Source organism: Sceloporus occidentalis, unplaced genomic scaffold (assembly GCF_023333645.1).
Source record: "Sceloporus occidentalis isolate IW3139 unplaced genomic scaffold, rSceOcc1.0.p SCAF_7, whole genome shotgun sequence".
Classification (NCBI taxonomy): Eukaryota; Metazoa; Chordata; class Lepidosauria; order Squamata; family Phrynosomatidae; genus Sceloporus; species Sceloporus occidentalis.
Window position 1 is genome coordinate 75,559,669 of NW_028316987.1, and position 26,271 is coordinate 75,585,939.

General features: G+C 40.7%; 1 protein-coding gene across 10 annotated transcripts in view; it reads left to right on the forward strand.

Annotated features, from left to right (window-relative positions):
• The window catches only part of KIAA1217 (KIAA1217 ortholog), a 502,750-nt gene that overhangs the window by 425,680 nt on the left and 50,799 nt on the right, over window positions 1-26,271 (forward strand). For 9 of the 10 annotated variants that reach the window (XM_089533368.1, XM_089533371.1, XM_089533369.1 and 6 more), the window contains one exon: window positions 19,582-20,402. In XM_089533368.1, coding sequence (XP_089389494.1) covers window positions 19,582-20,402 — 821 coding nt within the window. Of the gene's footprint in view, window positions 1-16,658; window positions 16,857-19,581; window positions 20,403-26,271 lie in introns of those variants that run through there. The other variant, XM_089533376.1, reaches the window with a different exon arrangement.

A 26,271-nucleotide genomic window follows, 5' to 3' on the forward strand; every position in this document is an offset into this window, starting at 1 on the left:
AAAAAGAGCAAACAGAGTGTGCATTTCTTTCTTTTCTTCTCTCAACCAAATCTAAGCAGAACCTTTGAGGTTTTCCAGTCAATAATCAGTGCTGGATTAACAGTTGCACATTTACTTAGCCACAAGTGCATGTAGAACATCTGTTTCAACATTTCCAGTCAGGAGAGATTTGTCCTGCACTCACATGTGCTTTCCAGATGGATATTTTTTAGAACTGTTTGACAGATAGTCAACATTTAGGAATAGCATTGTTCTCTCTTCAGGTTTCCTTAGGGAAGCTCACTCATCTTCACCTTCACCTTTTCCTCTCCCCCGCAAGCATTCCCACTAAGGATTTGACAAGTTTTATTATGTGGTGTTTGCAAGTCGTTTGTAAACTTAAACATTTAAACTCAAATTTCAGTTGTTCCTCAACCAGGAGAGTTCAGATCCAAATTTTCACCCCGTGGGTGGTTTATACGTGTTACATCTTTTTAAAACTGATTGCACAAAATGTTCACTCCCTGATGTCTGGGCTGCTGTTGGTGTGTGTGTGTGTTTTTAAAAATAGTTTGGTTAAAATTGCATGATTATAAAAACAGCTTTTATTTCCATATAGAAAAACTTTACTTATATTAACTGTACAAATGCTGGGGTTGTTCAGTAGTCATCAGTCTTTACAGATACTGGATACACCTTTACCCAGTGTTCAACATCAGATCCAATTCAAATGTTTTCCATCTGTGCTTCTTTTTCTTCATCTGTCTTTCTTGTAAGTCTGTTCTAAGAACTGAGGCTGTCATGCTTTGGATATATCATGAGACTGTGATTCGTGAGAAAAGACGATGATGCTTGGTGAAGTGGAAGGCAGTAGGAAGAGAGAGTGACTACAGGTGGATTGATTCAATCAAGGAAGCCACAACTCAGCAAGACCTGAGCATAGCTATTGATGACCAGGATTCTTGGAAGTCTCTCATTCATAGGATTACCATATATTGAATTTGATTTGACAGCCAATGAAAAAACAAGAATGCTGAGCTGGGCAGCATTTTTACATTTCGAATAATTGTACAGAAGAGAGAATTTTATCAGATGTGCCTTGTTGAACAGGGGAGAAGAAACAGTATAACTTCCTCAGAATGGTCGCATAAGGAAAAATCTTTGCTCAGCAAAAAACAACAGGCCCATTGAGAAACATGAGCAATGTCTCTACATGGTGAGAAAGCACACAGAGGTCCCAAAAACTCTTTAAGGAAAAACAAAATTGTTGTTTGTCTTCAAGTTGTTTCCGATGTATGGCAACCCTAAAGCAAAACTATCATGTTTTCTTTTGTTTTTTGGCAAGATTTGTTTAGAATGAGTTTTCTTTTTACTTCTTCTGAGGATGAAAGAATGTGACATGCCCAAGTTGTTACAATGGGTTTCCATGGCTGAGCAAGGATTAGAACCCTGATCCACAGAGTTATAATCCAGGGCTCAAGCCATTACACCATGCTGGCAAAATTACCCCTCCTCACAGACCAGTGAACATTGTCATAGGCCACAGAATACCTGGAGAATGGGACAGAAAATGTGGAAAGTGGGGGATGAAATGGAGTATACAGCAGGAGAGAGGGAATGGCTGGCTGGACAGAAAAATAATGTACTAGAACATGTTGTTGCAAATCCTTCTTGGAAATGGACAGATACAGATACAGAGAGATGACTCAGGAATTGAGTGCAACTCCCTTCTGTTAGCCGAGATGAGAACATGGGTTTATATTTATATTTCCCACTATAAAGTATAACAATGCCATTCAGGAATTCCCTTCTATATTTACTTAATGCTGTTTACAATTTAGGCCTATTTTTTCCTTTCAAATTGCTAAATGTTCACTGATATAACCCTACATGTCCTGCCCCTCTAGATATTTATATACAAATTCCACTCTTATACCATCCAAATACCTAAGTAAGAAACCAATGTTGACTCTATTCTCTACCAATCCGTAACAACTCTGGCTTTGGAATGATGTGCTTGCTCACCTCTTAATTTTGAATCAGTAGATAGAGTCTGTAATATCTTTTTAGTTTCCATTTGAATCTAGATATATTGTCTACGGTATTTTATGTATACTTTGTATGACTTGTTTGTTGTTGTGTTCCTTCAGGACATTTCCAACTTATTGTGACCATAAGTCAATTATGGGATTTTCTTGGCAAGATTTGTTCAGAAGAGGTTTGCCTTTGCCTTCCTCTGAGACGGAGAGAGTGTGACCTGCCCAAAGTCACCCAGTTGGCTTCCATGCCTGAGCAGGGATTTGAACTCCAGTCACCTGGAGTCTTAGTCCAGAACTCAAACCACCACACAATGCTAGTTCTGTGCATGATTTGTATCTTTTATTAATAATAAAAAGTCACCAGTCACATTCCAACATTCTAACTGCTCATTCCATTCCTTTATTCCCAACCTCTCACTTATCTTATATAATCTAATTTATAAGCAAAGACATGTAGATAGACGTGGGAGGCATTTGGGGGAGAGAGAATTGGGGGAAAGAGAAGTTCTGTCTTTTGCATCAGGTGACAGTTTGGGTGGTGCATTTGCTCTACTTTTATGGTGGTCAAAATATCACGTTAGTACAGTTGGCCCTCCATATTTACAGATTTTGCATCCATGGATCCAACATCCCTAGCTTAAATTTAAAAAAAAAAAAATCTCAAAAGCAAATATTGGTGCACTGGTGGTCCTGGAACTAAACCCCAGCAGATACCAAGGGCCCACTGTAAAAGAGGTTCCCCTTCCTTTGGGGGCATGCACAGCTTTTTACTTTTTGAATCTTTGCTAAGAGTGAGGATTCAAGTTCAAATTCTGTACATAGAGTTCTAGAATGGGCTGGAACTGTTTTGTGCAGTTCCTGAGATGTGAGGATGGGCAAAGGCCACTGCAAAGAAGATTTAAAAAGTAAGGAGCAAAGGAATCTAGCAGCACCATTGAGATTGACTGCTCTATTTTAGCGCGGTCTTTTGTAGATATTAGTCCACTGATAGGGTCCAACATTACCACCACAGACGTTGAAGCAGTTGCATAGTTGTGGTGGTTGAACCAAAGTGCAATGGGATACATAGTGATGCAGACTATGACCATGATGGCTTTGGTTAGCACAATTCAGAAAATTGTCATGTTGATCTGAATGACTAGACAGCCATTTCTCTCAAGACGGGAAAAGGCCTTTTCTTTCTAAGATGATTGAGAAGGCTAAATACATATTGACTGAACATTTAGGGCCTATTTACCCACCCAAGAATTATTGCTTTACAGCATTGTCCTACATAGGCTTACTTGGAATCAAGTCCCTTGCCCACTCCAGTTAGGCACAAGAAAGCACACAATTGATTTCTTACATTGCTGTGTTGCCTGATAACCAAAGCTGTCTGACGAATTCACAAAACAAACCTTGAAGACAGCTTGCTCAAGCAGGCTGGGTATTGCCAAATTCTACAGTACCATCTCTGTGTTTTGTCTACTTGTCATGTCTAATAGTTATATTTTTAAACTGGTTTTAATTTTAATGATAGTTTGATGATATTTTTAACTTTGTATTTGCATTTATTTATTTATTTTTATTCCACCTTTCTCCCAAGTTGGGATCCAAGGTGGCTCACCACACACACACACACACACACACACACACACACACTAAAACAACACTTTAAAAACAATTAAAATAATCCAATTTAAATAGTAAAAAGTTTTTTAAAATACAACATACAAAATTTAAAACATACAAGGTTAACAATAATCAAAACCAACCCCCCTCCCCCAATAAACCAGGACTGAATGATTCTGATTTTGTTTTAGCTATGTTTCATTTAACTCTGATAAGCTGCCTAGAGTCACAGATTGGGGGAAAGGTGGGACATTAACAACAACAACAACAACTAAATGGGTCCTCGAGCAAATCAAGTCCAAGTGCTCCCTGGAACCTAATGTGGCTAAGCTGAAACTGTCATACTTTGGGAATATCATGAGCAAACATGACTCAGTTGTAGACACAATAATGCTTGGAAAGGTAGAATGCAACAGGAAAAGAGGAAGACTGCATTACAGGTGTACAGACTCAATCAAGGAAGCCACAGCTCTGAGTCTGCAAGACATGAGCAGGGCTATTGTTAATGGTGACTTGGAGGTTTCTCATTCATAAGGTTTCCATAAATTGGTGTTGGCTGGATGCCAATTAACAACAATGACAACAACAATAATAATAATAGCAGCTTAGGACTCAGAGCTAAGTTGTACATCCTATTGGAAAGAGAGGGAATATAGTGTAGGGCTGCCATTTGTGGGACGATGATGATGATAATTTTATATCCTGCCTCTCCATTAGGATTGAGGCAGCTTACAATAAAAGTAAAAATACAACAATATAAAATAAAACTAATTATCCTTCCCACCAACACAACAATTAAAATTCCCTTATAACAATAAAATAACATTCAATTATTAAAACAGTCAGACAATCCAGCAACAACAAAGAGATGGGTACATAGGATATTCTATATGGGGACCATGTCAACGGGTGACCGAGTGAGTTCTTCCAGGCAGGCCTGTTGGATAAGAACTGTATTGTACTTGTTATATGGCCTCTAGTCTTTATATATATTTTTTGTGGAAAAGAGAACTCAGGCCTCCAGATCAGTGATGGCGAGCCTTTTACAGACTGAGTGCCCAAACTGCAACCCAAAACCCACTTCTTTATCACAAAGTGCCACGTTCCTCTAGCTTTCTAGTAACAAACTGTGGTAAACTCTGTGGTGGGGTGACAGAGCGTGTGCCCACAGAGAGGGCTCTGAGTGCCACCTCTGGCACGCGTGCCACAGGTTCGCCACCACTGCTCCAGATTATAGCCACCTTGCTCTTATAAACTTGCTTACATATCAGGGGATGAGCAATCCAGTGATTCAAGAGCCTTTGGTTTATTTTTCAGAAATCTTTTCCTGGCTTTTGACTCACAGCAGATTCACCAAGTTTGCCTTTGGGTCATGTCAACAAGCTGAGATTGGAGAGCATTTTGGCTCCATTATCTTGAAATGCTGTCGTGTAAATAAGCTCGTGAACCCTGTGTACTCCTACTAAAGATCACACAGTCCCTGCTCATAGGTGGTTGGAACCTTCTGTTTTCTCCCACATCTTTCTACGTATATTTTGTACCTCAGAATGCTATACATTCTTGATTCTGGAAATAGTTTGTTAAGGCTGCTCAATCAAAGTGCTAAACCTATTTTGGAGATAGGCTTCAACACTAAGCCACCATTTTGCAATCTAAAATTATAGTGTTTGTTTTTAAATTGATCTTTGAATTTGGTGTAGGGGATTGATGCTTTGTTCTCCTGATTTTTTGCTCTGGCAGAATGTTCTGAACTGATGTCTTTACAGCAGATGGTGTTTTGCTATCCTGGCTGATTTGGCGGTTTCCTGATGGTGGTGGCTATTGTGTGCCATTTAGTTGTTTCCAACTTCCAACTACCCTAAGGAAAACCTATCATGGGGTTTTCTTGGCATGTTTGCCTCAAAGGCAGTTTGCCATTTCCATCATCTGGGGCTGAAAGAGTGTGATTTGCCCAAGGTCACCCAGTGGGTTTCAGTGGCCAAGCTGGGAATTTAATCCTGGTCTCCAGAGTTGTAGTCCAACACTCAAACTACTACTGATCTTGCAAACTCAGCAGGGCCAACTCTGGTTAGTACTTGGATGGAAGTCTGCCAATGAATACCAGATGCTATATTTCGGGGGGGGGGGGGGGAGAGAGACTAGCAAATCCATCCCTGAGTATTCCTTGCCTAAGAAAACTCTGTGAAATTCATGGGGTCACCATATATTGACAGACAACTTGAAGGTGTGCGTGCACACACGCACACTGCTGTGCTAGTTAGTTGCATAGAAAAAAGTACTGGCCAAATATACATACCTATATCCCACTCCCAAATACTTTGGGACCAATTTCTGCATTTAGACAGAGAGTTAGGTCTGTGAGATGTGTTGAAGGCCAAGTGGCATCAATGCTTGTATAAGGTGATTAGTGAGAGGTCTAGGTAACACCTGCTTTTTGTTTCACTTCTCTGTCTTTCTTTGATTTACTCAAGCCTTTTGACTACTTCATTTGTGTTTTGGTCATTTTTCACTTCTTTAAGTGAGATTATCCAGTTTGAGACTGCAGAATTTATCCAGTTTGAGACAGCCAGTTGATGACAGGGGTTGTATCCACACTGCAGAAATAATCTAGTTTGATACTACTTTAACTGCTTGGCTCAGTGTGAAATTCTCTGACAGAAAAGACTAAAATGTCTCCTAAAACTACAGCTCCCAGGATTCTGTAGCATTGAGCTCAGGAAGTTAAAGCAGTTTCAAACTTGATTATTTTTGCAGTGTGTTTTGGACCTTAGTTAAGCTCTTTGTTCCCTTTGTCTGGAAGGGAACAACCACTGAACTACAACTCCAGTAATGGCTACTAGCTTGAGCTCAGACATTAGCACCAGATTTAGCGGCTCGTGTAACCAAGTGTAAGTCCAGTTCTTTTATCTATCCCTTTAAAAGCTTATGTTGCAGTAGCCCTGCTGTACTCTGCTTAATATAGACATCAGATATTCCTACAGGATGGCTTGGAAAAGGGGCTATGCCCTTTCTTCCCTTGCACTGCGCTTTTAATAAAAATTGCAGCACCCTCCTGGCCTGCTTTTCTACCTCGGGAGATCTAGTCACGGTTCTTCATTGTCACAGGTAGTTTGACCAGGCCTAGTCAGAACCTGGAATATATATGAGGGTTCTTTGGACTACATTTCCCAGAATCTTCTAGCCATCATAGCCAATTATAGTGCAAAATGTATGATCTTGGGATGTGTATGTTGTGCATTCATCTAGATCAGCAAGCGAGCCCAATGACTTCCTTGAACCCCCTGTTCACTGATGTCTACTGAATCATTTCTGCTGCTGTACTTGGACCAGTGGTCCTTAGCAGTGGTGGCTGGTAGCTTGAATGTTAGTGGTCTGTGAATCTACTCTGGATTTTCATTAAAGGGGCTTTCCAGGATGCTGAACTCTATCCCAAAAAAAGGTTTGGTTCTTTAAAGTTAGGACTATAATCCAGAGTGAATAGTGAATCCCTTATTCTGTCCTTATTCTAATAGAACAGATCCCAGAATGGAGTAGCATACCAAGGCTGCTTGTCTTTTTCAGAGATCAAATCTAGAGGCCAGTCTGACTGTAAGTCAGCAGACAAGACCTGATTTGTTTTTATGGAATATCTCATAGTTTCTACATGCTTTATTATTAATTAATTTATGTGCAGTTTATAAATGTATATCCATGAAAACTCACTTTTTATCTGGGCTGAGCAACAAAGAGCTAAAACTACATCTATGAAATTATACTATGCAACTGTGAAGTCATACCTGAGGCTCTACACTGGGTCTATTATTATGGCAGTATTTCATATGACAGCACTGAGAGAAAGATGCTGCACTGTTAGTGAATGTGGATGTGAGCATTTCCTATAAGAAAATGAAGGTAGGAGAAGAAGAGCCCATATATGTGTGTATGTATGTATGTATGTGTGTATATATATGTGTGTGTGTGTGTGTGTGTGTGTGTGTGTGTGTGTGTGTGTATGGGCTCCTCTTCTCCTACCTTCATTTTCTTTCTCATATATATATATATATATATATATATATATATATGAAAACATCCTCCTGAAGCTCTTCCACACACACATATATATGGTAACTCTCTGTTTCTCTTGATCAGAATCTCTCATCATATGGAAAAATACAGAACTCTTTCAAATCATGCTCCCCATGTTTTCTAAAGTCCCAGGCTAGTTTAACCTGAAAACAAGGAATTCCTACACAATTTCAAAACCTGCCTGTTGTTTGGCGCTGCAACCTATACCCTAATCTAAATTTATAACATAATGCTTGTCAGTTGTCCAAGATTTCTTGCTCCTGCTCACCTTTTTCCTCCCTCTCTTTAATAATAATAATAATAATAATAATAATAATTAACCTTTATTTATAAAGTGCTGTAAATTATTTATTTATTTATTTATTACCCATCATGGATTGAGATGTGAAACTACAACAAATCAACAGTGAACAACCTCAGTTAAAATACATTAATTATTTATTTCTCACCCATCACTTTAATTTCACCAACAAATCTCCACATTTCTACTGCTAGCCCTTCTTCCTAACTTCTTCCTGTCTTTAAGTTCAATTCCTACCTAACTTACATAATGTATGCAAGTTGTTATTGAATTCAGAATTCCAGTTGTTGTGTTATTGTGTGCTTTCTGACTTATGGTGACCCTATCAAGAGGTTTTCATGGCACATTTCTTCAGAGGGGGGTTTGCCATCTTCTGAGGTTGAGAGAATATGACTTGTCTAACATCATCCTGTGGAGTTCCATGGTTGAGCCAGGATTCAAACCTTGGCCTCTAGAGTCATAGTCCAGTGTTAAAACCACTACACCATGCTGGCTCTATACAAGTTGTTACTGAATTCAGAATTGGTTAGCCAGTAAAATGTGCCATTTTGCATGATTTCATCCTTTTCTCTTTCTTTTGCTTCCCTCTCAACAGCCAGTTCTTAATCTGTGGCCACTAAACCTGCTTATCTTTAAACCTGTTTTTGGATCACCTCCTCAGTTTTGGTTTACTACCACCACCACCACCAAAGTTCTGTGCCACATTTTCAATCTTTGCATTTTTGTAGTTCTGCTAGGGTTGCCATCCCCGAGGACCTCCAAACTGGGACAAATGTAGGACAATGTTTTAAAATGTAGGACCTTTTTAAAAAAAAAAAAATTCCTGGCCAGGAAATTAAAAAAAAAAGGTCTTACATTTTAAAACATTGTCCAATGCCTTGCTGGGGCCTGGGAGACAGCGTCTCGCAGGCCCCAGCGAGGCCTTGGAGGACTCCGCAATCACAGAGCCACTTGAAGGCTTCACCGGGGCCTTCCAGGGCTCCGCGATCGCTGGCCTAGGCTTCCTCCCAGGCCGGGAAGGAGGCGGAGGCTGGCTCCCATCGCGGCGATCGCCACGATGGGAGCAGTCTCCGCTTCCTCCCCGGCTTAGGAGCAAGCCTGGGCCTGGCTCCCAGGCCGGGAAGGAGGCAGAGGCCGGCTCCCATCGTGGCGATCGCCGCGATGGGAGCAGTCTCCACTTCCTCCCCGGCTTAGGAGCAAGCCTGGGCCTGGCTCCCAGGCCGGGAAGAACGTGGAGGCCGGCTCCCATCACTGCGATTGCCGCGATGGGAGCAGTCTCCGCTTCCTCCCTGGCTTAGGAGCAAGCCTGGGCCTGGCTCCCAGGCCGGGAAGAAGGCGGAGGCTGCTCCTCAACGCGGTGATCGCCGTGGTGGGAAGCGGCCTCCTCCTCCTCCCTAGCCTCGCGGAGGCCTTGGAGGACCCCGAGGCCGGAGCTCCGACCGCGGAGCCGCTTCCAAGTCCTCGCTGGGGCCCGGGAGGGAGCATCTCCGTTGCTGGAGCTCTGACCGCGGAGAGCCCTCCCAGGCCTCAGCAAGGCCTTGGAGCCGCCGCGGGGGCTGAGGTGGCCGCAGTGGGCGGGGCCGTCCCAGTTTGGGCACCAAACCGGACTGGGACTGGGACGGCACCGCCCAAACCGGGATTGTCCCGCCCCCGGCGGGATATGGCAACCCTAAGTTCTGCTGACACCTCCTTCTTGGACATGGTACATTTTAGCTACATATTGATCTACAATGGGCTAGTGAGTTTGCTGTTAGTATATTTGCTGTTGCTAACTGCCATCAAGTCAGCGTCAATTTATGGCAACTCTATGAATGAGAGACTCTTGGGAGTATCCGCAATGCAGAAATAATCCTTTTTACGCCACTTTAACTGCCATGTCAGGAATTTTGCACATGCAAAATATAATATGTTGTTCTACAGTGCCTCTCTTTCCCATTTCTATAATCTAACACATAGCTTGTTGATAAAGATCACCTCATAGAGTCCAAACACTGGGAACTCATAGTTAAATAATTTGTCCAATCATTTTTGTTGGTCACTGAGAATTTATTGAGGCCTATGTGTTTTAGCATCCAGATGTTTGGTAAAGTAACTACAAATAACTATTTTTAAAAAAAATATATAGGAAAGTAAACTTTTGCTTGTAAAAAATAACAGGTAACAAATTGGGGAGGGGCTGCAAATATCATGGTAAAGTAATTAACTTTAAAAGTAACTTCCCAATCTTTGTAGAAGAAGCATTGAATTCCCCGAATAAATGGTTAAGAGGAGTTCTTACATAAGATCAGCTGTCAGAGATAAGCTGGCGCCTATAGGGTTAAGATAGCCTTCAATTTGTTCTTTTGTGCCTTGAACTTCACATACTTTTTTCTAAAGTATCTTAAGTGCCGGATATAAAGACATCCACCACCACCCCAGCTTTCCTCTTCCCCCCACTTTCCTGTTATTCTTCCTCTTTAAGGGCTAAAGGAAGATGGTATCCCCCCCCCCCCCAAATAATTATAGTTTAAATAAGAAAACAGAGCAAGGCATGGCGTTTACAGCTTGCGTCAAGTCAGGGAGACTAATGAAGATATTTCAAAGAAGGGAAAATTCATACTCAGGGTTGACTTGCTTTCATGCAATCTATTCATTATTCCTTGACTATTGATGGGTCCATTCCCCAAAGGCCCTGAGCCATTTCTGACCATTCAGAATGACTTCCTTTCCTCCTACTCTTGTCTATATGCTTGTCAGGCCAGGGGACATGGAGGGAGAAGACCTGATTTCCATATTAGTGCATTCAAAACTAGTTAATAGAAATTAATTAAATTCAGGATATCACAAGGCAAGATAGACAGAGCTTGAGGGCTCCTGATAAAGTAATTAAAATAATGTTGGGGGGGTTAAGCTTGAGTGGTTTGTATGTATTATCGGAACCACAAGATAGAATTACAGCCACAGCGGCCTCATGCATTATTTATACTGCTGCTGTTTAAAGAGGGAAGAAAACACAGTAAAACAAGATTAATTCTATAAATGGCATAAAAATAGTCCTGAGTGTCAGGCCTGATGTGCTTTTGACTTTAGTCACAATGAACTGGGTGTCTCTTCAAGTATAGGTCATATTGATGGGAAAGAGTTTGTCCCATTTGATGGTGACTAGACAAATTGGGTACCCTTCAAAATAAAAAAGAGGTGCTTGTTATTGTTTGCCTTCAAATTGTTTCAGATGTATGAAAACCCAAAGGTGGCTCTGTCACAGGGTTTTCTTGGCAATATTTGTTAAGGGAAAGCTTGGTATATTCTCCTTTCTCAGCATTCTCATTAAAACTCCCAAAAAACACAAACTTCTCTCAGAATTCTGTGTGAAGGCTTAAAAAACAGTTAATAGGTAGACTGGTAGGAGGTTGACCAGTGCTTATTACCTATCCGTGTTGGCCAAAGGTAGAGAACTTGTAGGCCTCCATGTGTTCCTGGACTCCACAGTTTCCATTCATCTCAGACAGCATGAGCTAGTGATCTGTGATGATGAGATAGTCTAACAACCTCTGGTGGACCACAGACCCCATAGAACCCATTTCATGTATAAGATTCCATGTATGATGGTACTGATACCTCTTGTCCCACTGCACATATGACCTGTAGGCCAGGATCCTGTGAACTAGCCTTTTTTGAGGGGGGATATATGATATACTATTGGGATCCTGGAGCCCTGGTGGTGCAGTGGTTAAATGCCAGCCACTCACAGCCAGAAAGTTGTGAGTTCAATTCCATGCAGGGCTCCAAAGTTGACTCAGCCTGGCATCCTTCCGTAAATCACTAAAATGAGTACCCAGCTTGTTGGGGGTAATTAGCTTACATATGGTAAACTGCTTAGGGAGTACTTAAGTGCACTGATAAGTGGTATAGAAATGTACTTGCTGTTGCTATCCTTGCTTCCCCTTCCTATTTTTTAAAATCCTAAAATCTGTGTATTGGTATTCTAAAGATTGACACACATATGTTGGCATCAAGGGTCTGATCTAATCTGACATGACGTAACCTGACCCCTTTGCTTTGCGAGGGCAAAATGTACTGACAGATTGTACTAGTAGCCACATCCCAGTTGCCATGAAACAGCAGAATGTTAGAATTTAGGAACTGTCCGACTAACCCTTTTCACCATTCCTCTCTGGAATTTGAGGCAGGAAGACCTAATACAGATGCAAACAACATGTATAGAAAGGCGTCATACACCAATTATGCATTAAGTTGATTTGGGGTGTCAGGAGGAGTGAGGGAGTGAAGCAACCTCAGTGTCCCTGCCACTGGCTGGATGTCCAGTGCTATATCTGTACAAATTAGTCTGCCACCAGTTTGCGTGTACACAGGCACATACACGCCTAGCGTGGCTCACTGACAAGGTGACAGACATCTTTTCCTGAATATGCCCTACATTTCAACCTTCTGTCCAGGAGGATTTTCAAAAAGTCCTCCATTTTGAGCATGACTGAGAAGCATGAATTTACATTTATATGAGTTTTTGTAGCTTTTATTTGGTCATGTCTTCCATTTTTCTCCTCCATTTTGCAGTGCCTTGCCCTCCTTTGTGGTGATGATTTCTGGTCAGCCTGCTTTCTGACAAACTCAGCAGCTATAGCTTTTGAGATGAGTGGAATTTGTACACAGTGCAGAGGAACCAGAGAAAAATTTCCTAGATACTCCAGCATGAAATAATAAGACATGAGGAGTACCATCCGACACACCTTACTCTGTTAACAGAAAATGCTTTCATTATTAGTGTGGGTGGTCTCCCTGACATGCCTTCCTTTGAAGTGATTGAGTCAGTGGTGCACACAGATGTCCTAAGCAGTCCCTCAGACCATGAATTCAAGAAGGCCCACAGTGAGCCTTCAGTAGCACTCACATTCCAAGGAGAAAGAAGGAGGGGAGACAGATTTCTTTCCCAATTATGTCAATTATCTCAACTGAAAAGATAAGGGATGGCATCAAAGAGATGGCATGGCCAGGGAAACTGACTGTCTCCAGGAACAGATCTGCCTCTGGGAGCAGATTTTAAAAGGTGGGAATCAGCAGGGAGATAGTGAAGATCCACAGCTAAGCAAGCCTGGTGTGCCTATGTGTGGTGAGGAACACTGCCTTTTAACCATGCTGAAATAGTACTGAACTGCCAATCCAGTCAGCTTCTGTATGGAGAATGAGGGAACAGAGCATGTTGTCCTTCACATCAAGCAGCCAGGCATCTTGCATTGACCCTCAGGATAGCATCTTATAGCTACCCACCCAAAGCTTGGATCTGGTATCCTCTGGGTCTCACCACTGGGACCAAGACGCTGTGTGGGGAAATGGGAAAGGGCCTTCTCCACTGCAGTTTATGGAATATCTTCCCCTTGGCTTCGTTCTGGAACCAAGTTAAAATACAGTTATTTCTTAATAAACAACAATAAATGCATCTGATGCCACTCCTTATCAAGCATTGGTCCTGATGTGTGTGCAAGCTTGTGTTTCCCACTTAGATCAATTGTAAATTGTATCACAGGGGTTTCTTGGCAAGATTCTTCAGAGGGGATTTGTCTTTGCCATCCTCTGAGGATATGTAACTTGCCCAAGGTCACACAGTGGGTCTTCATGGTCAAACCCTGCTCTCCAGAGTCACAATCTGGCACTCAAATCTCTGTGCCACGCTGGCTCAAACTGATTCTGATATTATCACTTATTTAGTAGTTTATAGCGAACATATAAACTTATAGCATGGGATGCGGTGGCTTAGTGGTTAAGATGCCAGTTTTGATGATCTGAAGGTCAGAAGCATGGTAATTACATAAAAATAGAATCATTGCAGCTAAAGGGAAATAATAGTGGTGTAAATGGGTCCCTGCTCTTTGGGATCCCTAGAAAGAAAGGGTCCTTGTTGTGACAAAAGACACTGAAATTTGGACAGTAACTGACATGGAGGCCACCCGTCTCCCTTGAATAAAGACAAAAGTCTGGGGAGGAGGATAACATGGCTTGACAGTCTCTCAATGATTCTAAGGCTGTGTCAGCACAACAGAAATAATCCAGGTTGATACCAATTTAAATGCCATAGCTCAATCCTCTGGAATTCTGGGAACTGTAGTTTTGGAAGACATTTAAACTTCTCTGCCAGAGAGCTCCAGTGCCTCACCAAACTACAACTCCCAGAATTCCATGGCAGTTAAAGTGTTGCCATCCTGGATTATTTCTGCAGTGCAGACATAGCCTTGTGAGAGGATATTACAGATATTGTAGTAAGTACAGAAATATAGAAGGGATTTGCTTTTAGGAAAAAGTAGTTAAATGTGAGAAATGTGAACTACAGAACAAAAATGTCAATAAGCCGAGAGGAGATAATGTCCTCTTAGAAGCATTTGATAATGTTTAATGTACATGCCTTAAAATGTTACAGCTGCTTTGAAGAAAAACATGGAGGATTAACCCAGGAAATGACCGTGTACTAGAAAAGCTTGGGCAATTCTTCTTTCCATTTCTTTTCTCCCAGGCTTCTTCTCCTCTAAGGTTAAATGAGAGGGAGATTCCGTTTAACTCCCCATTTATAATAGTAACAAGTAGGTCATTGCTAACAAACACTCCATGGAGAATCAAACTGGTGTAATATGTTACTAGAGCAAACTTGCTGCCTCTGGGACATTACCACCACCGTGTGAAGCTGCCAATGAAAACATAAGAGTTACTGTGCTGACCAGACGGCCAGTCCATCTAAGTCAGCACTTTGTCGGTAACAGTGACCTGCGAGATGCCTCAGAGAGGTTCACAAGGAGGACACAGTTGTGAGAGCCATCCCATTGTTAATCCTTAACATCTGGCAGTAGGAGTATATGGTCCTTGCAAACAGACGTTTTGATTTTGTCTGTCCATCGTTATTTCCCAGAGGGGAGCCTGGCCCCCACAAAGGCTGTCCTTTCCATATAGGAGCTGGCCTCAACATCTATTAATATTTCAGCATTTATACTAAGACTGCATCTGCACTGCAGAAATAATGCAGTTTGACACCATTTTAACTGTCATGGCTCATTGCTATGGAATTCTGGGACTTATAGTTTTGTGACATTTAGCCTTCTCTGTCAGAAAGCTGTGATGCCAGAACAAACTACAAATCCCAGGATACCATAGCATTGAGCCATGGTGCTTAACATTGTGTCAGACTGCATTGTTTCTGCCGTACAGTGCAACCATAGGGACTATACAGACTGCCCCAAAGGGGTGGCCTGCAGCCACCCCTTTCCTGGCTGGATCGAGGCCAAGGCACCTTCACACCATGGCCTGACCTGGCCTCTAAAGGGTGCCATAGCCGTGGCAGCAGGGTTGTATGGCATCCCTTCGGCACTGCATCATCTGGATGCAGCAGCAAAGTCGTGCCATGATGCCGTGTGCCGTCTGGAATGGTGCGCGGTATCATGATGCCCTGGGGCGGAGTCAGAGCATCCAGCATCAGGATGCTACACCCTGACTCCACCCACAGACTGACACAAAAGTGCCAGTCTGTACAGGGCCATAGTCATCCCAATGTATGATGGTGAGTTCTACATTCCAATACGTTGTACTTGTAAAATTACCTTACATTTGTATCTATGTGAGAGAAGTACAGAGTAAGCTGAGGACAGGGATGTAGCCGGGGTGGGGGTGGTCCAGGCGGTCCGAACCCCCCCCCCCCCGTTAAATACAATGAATGGCGCGTGCTGCTGTGCCAAGCCCCATTATAATGGTGGCACTTAGTCTGGAACCACCACCACCCCTTCCTAAAATCTTGGCTACATCCCTGCTGGGGATAAAGGGAGACAGCTGGAGGACGAGAGAAACTGGAGCATTTTAAAAGCAGCCCAAAAAGTGATGACAGATTAATCAAGAATGTCCCTGCCAAATAGGGACATTTGGAGGGTATAAGTTCTGATATCTGTATGGAGCAAGTGCTTCCTTCTTTATTGGCTTCACTGCATTGGAAGAAGGGGATCCTCCTATAGGTCTGAATGAATGTGTCTTTGTCTTTTTAAAACTATATTTTCCTAGCAGCACCCTGCCCAACTTAATTGTATGTGTAATGTTCTGCAGATAGCAGGAGAATTGATTTATGGTCTCTGCCCAAAGTTCAACTTGGCAAAGTAGCTAAGGTAACTAGTTAATTAGTAGACAGGCTCCTGCTTTGTCCAGGTGCACCTTTTGCACCTTAATACATTGCAGAAGAACTGGGCCATTTTGCTTTCTTTTTAAAAAGGTGCTCTGATGAACAGATTGTGAGGTTTGGGAGTGTGGGTTTGTTTAAAAAATGTATCAGGAATCCAGTATCTTACGCCAGTTGAAACACAAACAGTTTTGAGATCTCCTCTTTATTGTGCAGTTGCTTAAAGATATTTCCTATTGTGCTTCCCATGAGAAAGCCTTGCGGCTTTTCCTTGTTTGCTGTGTTTTGAAGATTACATTCTTTTTCAACTTGGTATCTTCAGTACATTTTATATACATTCCTCATTCAATGGCTCATGCCCAATCTGTACTGTTGCACACAGTTTGTGACTAGATGACATGTGTGTGTTGCGGGGGGGAGAGATTTTTAGTGACTAATTCCTAAGGGGAGGAGAAACTGAAGGTTTGTCATGTGGAAAAGTACTTTAACCTATTGAGGGAGGGTTGTTTAAAGGATTGGTGGAGGAAAATGGGCCGCACTTCATGTCTGCAGCAAGAATGGATAGTGTTCTTAATGCAGAAAATCCTTTCTGAAGAAGAGGGATATATAATAAAGTCGCTTCCTAGAAGGAGTCTTTAAAACTCTGAAAGCAAAGAGCTGTAGCACGTGGAATGCAATCTAATGATCGTACCGCTCTACCCATAGAGCTGATTAAATTAATGTAAGTGCCTTTTATTATTTGCAGACAAAGAAAAAGTTTGGGGAGAGAGAGAGATTGATGTTTGGGTTGTGTGTTGCTTGTGTTGCCTTCCTTGTAATATTGCTTTAGTAGGCTTTAATAACAGAAGGAACTAACATAAAGATCTGAGGTAATAACTAAGCATGGTTTAAAAGGTCTGTGGCTAGGAGAAATATTGGGAGAAGATGGTCCTTTCATGCATGCACGGACATACAAATAACAAGAAGTCAGCCAGTTATATTGTAATACAGTGAGCAACAATTAGAAGATAACAAGAAGAATGCCTTTCTGTCTTTTTCAAACTAATGAGGATAGCAGGGGTGTCTTCTGTAGCTAGCAGGTTCTACATGTGCTTGAATTTCAGTATAAAATCTGCTTGAATTTCAATATAAAATCACACTTCCATCTGATTTATAAATTGGGGAGATTTGTTTTCCCACTGGAATACTCTGTTTAGGAATGTGGATAAGGGTAACACCAGATTCAATTATGCTTATTTCAAAGATTAAGAACTGGTTTGGGATACAGATCTGTTTATTTTTTTAATGATTTTTTAAATAACATTGAAACATAATCTGAAGTAAGCAGTGTAATATAGTGGTATGTGTATGTTTCTGTGTATTATATAAAATAGAAATACCAAGGCCATTTTAAGCTTCATACATACACCATCTCAGGCAACAACTAGTTGTGATACATGGGGAAGTGTTTCATGTTGTCCTTTCTACGCCAAAGTCTCAATATGTAACAGAGGGATCTGCGGGACCGATTTGGGGAAAATGGAATTTGTATATGGATAAGCGATATAAATAAAATAAATTTAAAAAAAAACAAATTAAAAAAAACAGTAATCATCTCAATTAAGTAAGAAGGCAGGTTTAACCATTCCCCTGACGAGTAACATTCCAGAAAAGATGAAAGTTTAGGAAGAAGAAAACGTCTCTATGCGAAGTAGGTTGAAGCATCTGTTACATACACATGTAGCGTACTGTGTTAGAAACTTTGAACTGGCTACTGCTTCAGAGCAGGTGTTTTGCAGATGGACACACAGTGCAATGTATCAGGCATGGTTATCTACAAGTGGATTACCTCTATTTGCTAGTCAAAAGACCCTTCCTTGCTGGAATGTTACCTTGCACGAATCCAGAATACTAGTCATGTTTTTCAATTGTAGTAGAAATGATGGAGAATCACTTAAAATGGACACAGATGTACTAAGGCAGGGATTCCTAAACTTTAGTCCTCCAAATATTTTGCACCAGCCCCCAGAAGCCCCAACCAGCTTAGTCAACAATCAGGAATTCTGGAAGCTGAAGTCCAAAACATCTGGAAGACCAAACTCTGGGAATCACTGCACTAAGGTGTCTGAAGATGGGGAGAGATGACCTACAGTCTACATATGATTGTAGACCTGGGCCTGTTTCAAGCATCTATCACATTTTGGATTCTCTCATAGCATAGAAGAAATGGCAAATTGAGACTTTTGACTTACTTCTTTAAAATCTCATATGCTATCTTTGAAAACAATTGTTTTCCAAAGTCGCTTATAGTTAGTATAATAAAGTATTTAAAATCTATCTACTAAAACAGCAAGATCAAACAATTTGAGTCAAATGGCATCTTACCCTTGGAAAAAAACACACCAAACCCTTTCTCTCCATGTGAAATATTTTAGCAATCCCAATGTTATTGTGATCGCATGAGCGCACATGGCTGGCTAGAAGGGTTCAGGTCAGAACTTGACCTAGCATGAGTTCAGATCTTGGACACGTGATTCAGTGGAGGTTATCCTCTTTTTAATTAACCTTTTCTTATGAAGTCATACTCCAAATGTGGATTTCTGTGTGTCACCTGGACTCATTCTTCAATCCACTTTTTACTTCTTTTTTCTGCATTTCACTTTTCCATGTGCAGAGATTTCCTCTTCCTTTCCTTTGTGTCTATCCTAAAGTCATGCAAGATAGCATACTGTTGAGGATGCAAAATATTTTTTACAGTAGCATGTTCGTTTTAATTTAAAGAGTAAAACAAAATTGAGTGCCATAATGCAAATAATGTTAGTATCTTAGTGAAATAGATTTAAGATATTCAAATAGTTGTCTCTAATCTGGGGAAGAGCCATCAATATTTTTTATACTGGGCACCAATTTTCCTGCCTTTTTCTTATCATAGTTGAGTACTTTGTATTATGCTGTTAGATCCTGGAAGCAAATAGCTATAACTAACACAAAGTTGTTTGTAGCTGGTTCCATTTCCCAGTAACAAAGTGGCAACTAAATTACATAATGATTATAACATGATGAGTGATAATTTCACTCCTTTTATAATTTTGAGGAGGTGGCCTCACTAAATCACAGAGAAGCATGCTCACATGGTTCAATTGGTGGCTTTTTCTGGACTTAGTGGTTGCTATATATCAATCAGGGCTTTTTAAAAAGTAATTATTTTAGATAATTTTGAGGAACATGTACTTTTAAATTGGAATTGTAATAGAAACAAACTGTTTTGAACCCTTGATACTATAACTGTAACCAAAAAGGTTTGGTAAGTAATTTTCCAAGGTCTCACCCATACTTACAGAAAACAGTTTGGTTGATAATAATAATAATAATAATAATAATAATAATAATAATAAGTTTATGTAACTATAGCACTGCCTGAGCTAGTCCGTAATGATGTTTCTCAACTGGATTTCTTTCTGTTGTAGATGCAGAGGGAAATCTTCTCCAGTGCTTCTCGTCCAGGATCTGCTGCTCATCCTCCCCCTCCTCATGCACTTCCAACTTCACCGCCTGCTACACCAGTGCCCCACTCCATGCCCCCTTCCCCATCCAGGATCCCCTACAGCAATGTCAGGCCAGTCAGTGGCCCTGGCAATGCAACCATTCCCAGGGACAGACTTTCAAACATGCCGGCTTCAAGGTCTATCTCACCAAGCCCTAGCGCCATCTTGGAAAGAAGGGACGTGAAGCCAGATGAGGATATGGGTAACAAAACCCTAACTCTGTATCGGAATGAGGGTCTATATGCTGACCCCTACTTGTATCATGAAGGCAGGATGAGCATTGCAGGTTCTCATACAGGACACCCTCTTGACATACCTGACCACATCATTGCTTACCATCGCAGCACAATGAGATCTTCAAGCACTTATTGTAATCCTCCTATGCAGCCTGAAATTATGGAGCAGTCGCTATATCGGCAAAAGTCAAGGAAGTACCCTGACAGCCATTTGCCAACTCTGAGTTCTAAAACACCTCCCACTTCTCCACATAGAGTGGCCGAGATGCGGATGATAGACCTTCACACCCACCACAACACACCAATGTCTCCTCATGCCATTCACCTGGACAGGTCATCTCCTGGTCGCCAGTCTCTCAAGAAAGATCCAGGGACTCCTGTGTTTGTGGAAGCAAAACCAAGAAATGCAATCGTTTTACATGGCATGGCTGAGGTAGCCCCATCTGTACCTGACAAGAAAGCTTTTGGTTATGGAACAGTAGTGATACCCAAAGAAACTGAGACAAGGTAAGACAGTGCAAGACTAGATGGATTTAAATTGGCCTGTGACATTTCAACAGACCCTGTCCTAATTGGTAAGACTGATGTCTTTCACTGTTGAAACCTTAAACCTATCTCACAAATACAACTCTTTCCTTGGGACTTAGACCCATTCTACTTGTTGACAAGCTGTGGGACCACTTTTGGTGGGTGTGTCCCTTGTACTTTGGTCCCTTCTAGGCACAGTAGTGATGCCTTAGTAGTTTGTCAAATCTTTGCATCCTTTCTTCTTACCACACTAGGTCAAAATGCCTGTGAATCTAAAGACATCATTACTAACTGCACTGGTGTTTGATTTACATAGCAAAATGTCAGGGGGAAATGTCAAAAGGGGATTTCCTCCCCTCAACCATGATTCCAATGAAAATCCCATCCAAACCTTGATTAGCCTTAGGTGAAAAAAAAGCCCCCATTTTCACCATTTAGAATTATCTTTTCATCCTAGGGTGAATAACAGTATGTGAGTAACTTCATTGGGACTGTGGCTGGGAAATGAAGCATTATAACTCTCCTCTGTGATTGCTGTGGTCTCAATAAAAAATCTCTCTCACACACACTCATTTGCTATTTAATTTTAAAACTGATGAAATTGCTAATGATATGTTTATCATCATTTTTGACCCTGATGTATGCAGAATGTGATAAAAAGAAGAGACATTTTACTAACTATAGTGGGCCCTCCACATTTGCTGGGGTTAGGAGTACAGGACCCCTGTGAAAGTGGGAAAACTGCAAATAAAAAACCCACTAGTCTTTTATCTGAGAGAAGACCTCTTTAGGAATCTCTAAGTACTCCAGAACAACTCTTTGGTCAATTTTTGGCACAAGTTGACCATAGAGTCACACTGGAGGACCTAAAAATGCCTAGAGAACTGTTCTTTCTAGGAACCTCTAGGTCTTCCAGCATGACTCTGTGGTCAGCACCTGACAGAATTTGACCAGATAGTCACATTGGCGTGCCTAGAGATTTCTAGAGATAATGTATTAATCAAATCTGTGAATAATCAAATTTGAAAAAAGTCAAAGCTGCAAATGTGTAGGGCTGACTGTATATGCAATATCGTCATAACAGATAATAGCCCATTTATATTACACCAATCTATAGTCCCTCTTAGTAATAGAAAAATGCAGTTATTTAGTGATTTGAAAAGAATGGGAGCAAGAGAAAATCAACTTTATTTCTAGAATTGTATTTACTTAGCTAAGCTACAAACATAAATATAGTATCAAGCAAGCTAGTCCTAGCACAATGTATGGGTGAATCACTTCTTTTCATTTATCATTCTTAATGCATGAATATACTACCTCTATAGAAACCTGAGACAACTTAATCATATATACCACTCATCCACTTCTACATAGTACATTACCATTTCTGTTTTCTGTATTGAATCAAGTTGGCTTGTTATTTTTTCCTTCCTCATTTGTTATTCAGAAATTAATGGAATTAATGGAATTTATCACTGGCTATCCTGTCTGCTGTAAAACAAGACTTTGCCTAAAATACAACATTTTAATTTTGATCTACTCATTAGGAATTGGTTTTAAAAACAACAAGTCCATTCTGGTAAGAAAAGGAGGTCACAATTAATGGCTTTTGGTTTAGTTTAGTTATATGGTGGTGTTCTGTTCTATGATGGAACCTCTTGCTATGCTGGCCCCACAGTTCCAACCCTAGGCTTCCTGTCACTCAACCTGTCTTTTTAACCCTAAGATCCCTCCCAGGATCTGGTATTTGGGGCTTAAAATGGCTGCTATCCTGAACCAGTGGCTTTGTTTGTGGATTCACTCTGGTAAAGCATGGCTAGTGCTCCCTTTCACGTCTTAGATCAAAGGAGTCAGAAAATGTTGTAGAAAATAATACCAATAAATATTTATTATGTAACAAGTAAGTTAAACGTAAACACCCTGAACTTTGTCTACATCCCCAGCTCCCAAAACTCTATTCAGATTCTTCCCTTTCCAACTGGTCATCACCCTGTCTCTGACTGCTCTAACTAATTCATCTCATCCCACTCCTATGTGACCTTTTAACAGACCAGCCTCAAGTGTATATCCTTTCTCCCCATTGACCCTCCATCAGAGCAGTTCATGAGCTGTGACTCGCTGGCTCGAAATAGGCTTGCTCAGCTTCTTTCTTCACATGTGCCTTCAAGTCATTTCCAACCTATGACAACCCTGAGATGAACCTATCACAAGGTTTTCTTGGCAAAAAAAAAAGTTCAGAAGGGATTTACCATTGCCTTCTGAGAGCATGACTTGCCCAAGATCATCCAATGGTTTTTCTATTGCCTAATGGGGATTTGAACCCTAGTCTCCTGGAGTAGAGAAGCAATTCATCACTGAGTTTCTTCTTGAAGGTAGCAATGGGCAATTTCAGCAGTTTTCTTCTCACTGTAAGAGAGTCTTCAAAGACCATGAAGTTTTTAAAGTCGATTTCCAATTCTGGACTTATTCTTTGTAAAATGTGCATGTGGCTGTTTTGTGCAGAAGACAGCATTTTCTGCAAAGGAAATAGTATTTTCTGTACAGGAAAAAGAATTTTCTGCATGGAAAATAATATTTTAATGCAAAAATAGTAACTGTAGTGTGAAAATACTGTTTTCTGCACACACAAAAATATGTTCCCTAAGCAAATCACATATGTGCAATTTTTACACAGAATAAATAAAGATGTTTACATAGAATAAGCATTTTCAGTGCAGTATTTTCTACATTAAAATATTATTTTTCACACAGAAAATGCTGTTTTCTATACAGAAAACAGTGTTCTTTACAGAACAACCCCATGTGAATTTTGCACTGATTTAAGAGTCTATACAGACCGGCGTTATATGTTGCTGTGGGGTCGTGGCGTATGCATGTCAGCCGCCTCCACACCGGTGACATGTTGCATGCCCAAACACATGACTGGGGGGTGTCACGACACTTCATTGGCACAGCGTTTTAATGCGTTGCGCCAAAGGAGCACCAGAAAGCCACTGCCACCATGGCCGGGGCACCTTTTCCATGGTGCAAAATGGAGCCACTTTTTGCAGGTTCTTTTTGTGCCACGGAAAGGCCAGATAGGAGCCATGACGTGCTGTTGCTGTGTCTCCATGCCCCCCAGGAAAGGGGGGCATGGAGCCACCCCTTAGGGGTAGTCTTTTGAACCCCTAAGTCTCTAACTGCAAAGATTCTCATTGTTATAGGATTCTTCTCATCATTGTTTCTCAACACCCAAAAAAATTGTTTTTGACCATTTTTGTAGTATCTTTGAATATCCCAAACTACTAGTTCAGCACTCAAACCACTACACCACATTGGTGTACAGTTGGATGATGGCTTTGGTGGCTTCACTATCAGTAAGGCAATGAATCCACTATGGGGTTTAGTCCAAACATTGGAGAAAATATCCAAATGCTGAACACTATCGCCAAAGTAGGTTCAGCATCTTGCATGGCTTTTTAAAAGTTTAGACAGAAATCTAAAGCAATTCGCTACTCTGCTGACATGGTAACCAACAGATACCACAGCATCCAAGTTGATTTTATCTCTAACATATTTGTTTATATATTTTTGGTTGGGGACAGAAGTAACTTGCTGGGCTCACAAAGGTTAAGAAAGACATTAATTCAACCCAAAAATAAAGAATGGAACAACATACACTTTTCTCAAGTATCTGTTACACCTGACTGGTCAATGTGGGGAGAAAATAACCTAGTCATATGTTACCTGGTGGCAGAACCTATCATGATTCAGATATTGTGAAACATTGATCTTCTTCTTCTTCTCCTTTGTTGAGTTCTTTCTTGATTTCTTTCTTTCTTTCTTTCTTTTATTTCTTTTGCCAGGCAGTCAAGTCCACATGCTGTACCTCTCAACAGTGGTGTTTCTAGAGCTTAGCAGCAATGCATTCTAAGTCATGTTAGCTGCAACATACTACTTTGGGGTTAATTTCATTACCCAAATATCATTACTTTTCAATAGTAACATAGTTACTGGTTACATTGTTAAATTTTAGTAGGATTGATAACACTTGCTCACTACTCCTAAAATGTTTTGGAAGGGAGAGTTTGTTTTTGAGGGACTTTCTCCATTTTCGTGGCCTTGAATGTATTTTAAAAGTAACTTTAAGAATAGCATTACATATGTTATTTAGTCACTTTTAAAATAATGAATAGTAATAACAAGACATTCTGCCCACCCCATTCCTCCAGTAAAGAATAACAAGCAACCCCCCCCCCCCTACTTTTAAAACATAGGTTTTCAAGCCCTGACTCTTCCCCAGATAGGTATCTGAGACAGATGGGAAACAGAGAGTCAACAGTATAGTCTGGGACATAAAACAGTGGCCTGGTGGCCTCCATTATGATGGTCAGATTGAGGGACAGTATCAGGTAGCTTTACTGTAAGTGGTCACATGGGATTTGCTATGTAGTAACTCCTGATTCTGAGGACACAGAGAATTCTGGGTTGTAATAATAAAATTTAGGCTTGGTTTAATTGCAGTTCTACTTCTTCCCACCAAGAAATCATCAGTTGATCTGATTAACTCCTACTTTGACCCTCTGGGTGACTGCCACTTTCCTTGCCTAATAGTTAAATCCAAATTAATAAATGTTTATTACAAAATTATAGAGGGATTAATTATTTTATGGAGTAGAAGAAATTATATTTGTAACCTCAGATACATTGTGCATTTCATCTAGAAATAACCATGATAATCACTTGTTTCTCTGTTATGCCCCCCCTGCACCAGCCCCAACTCATTCCTAAACAAAGCCTAGCTCCTCAGATACCAGAAGTTGAATCTGTTATTAATTTCTAAGCTGCTGATGAGCTTTAAAATAAGCCTTGTAAATGTTCACTTTAAAGTCTTGAATGGTTTGACTGACAGTGATAAATAAACGATGCCTCTAAATACAGAAACTTGTGGTTCAAATGCAACCTTGGTTGTATCAGTAAAACTATACAGCTATTATCTTATAAACTGTGTTTTTGTTTTTTATTTTAAAAGAATTTTCTGTGGCTATGGGATACTTAAAGAGATTTCTTTGGAGTGTTAGAAACCATTTCCACAAATTAATCTATTGTTTAACCCAGGAAATGTTTATACTATTTCCAAAGCCTTAACTTTAATTTCACAAAAACGTAGAAGTAATTTGGTTTGGAGTGGTTTAAAAATAGCAAATTCAAAGTGGCCCCATACTGTGCAGCTAGTTCTTGCTCTTCCATAGATTGTCAGTCCCTTCAAAGCTAAGAGCTTAACCGACAAGAGGATGCCTCATGGGTTGTATTTGTTGGTAGTAGGTAGCATTTCAGACAATAAGTGTGGGAATCACATGTGGGAATGCTTCCCCAGATAAATGCACCCATATGCATACAGAAGAAGCACATTGACTCTTTATATATGTGTGCAGAACATATAGGATTGAGATTACTGAAACATTTAATGTTCTGAATTTATACCAGTTAACAACAAATATATCATTTAGGGCCTCTGCTTGCCTGTTTCTGTTGAAGGAGTTTATAGGGGAAGAGTTTCTTTGCATGTCATCTGGTAGCTTCCATGTCAGTGAGGTAGTGAATCTGCTCAGAACCTATCTCTAAAGAAGATTAATTATCTTGGATAGTTCTTTAAATTTCAACCTCAAACCCAGAACAGATTCACTGTCTTACTGACATGAAAGTTACCACCTTCCCTGATTTCCTCTTGAAGATGATCCGTATCCACAGATCCTGCATCCACAGATTCAACCATCCATAGCTGGAAAATATTAACACACACAATTTTTCCAAAAAGCAAACCTTGACTTTGCCATTTCATTTAACAGACACTGTTGTACCATGCTGT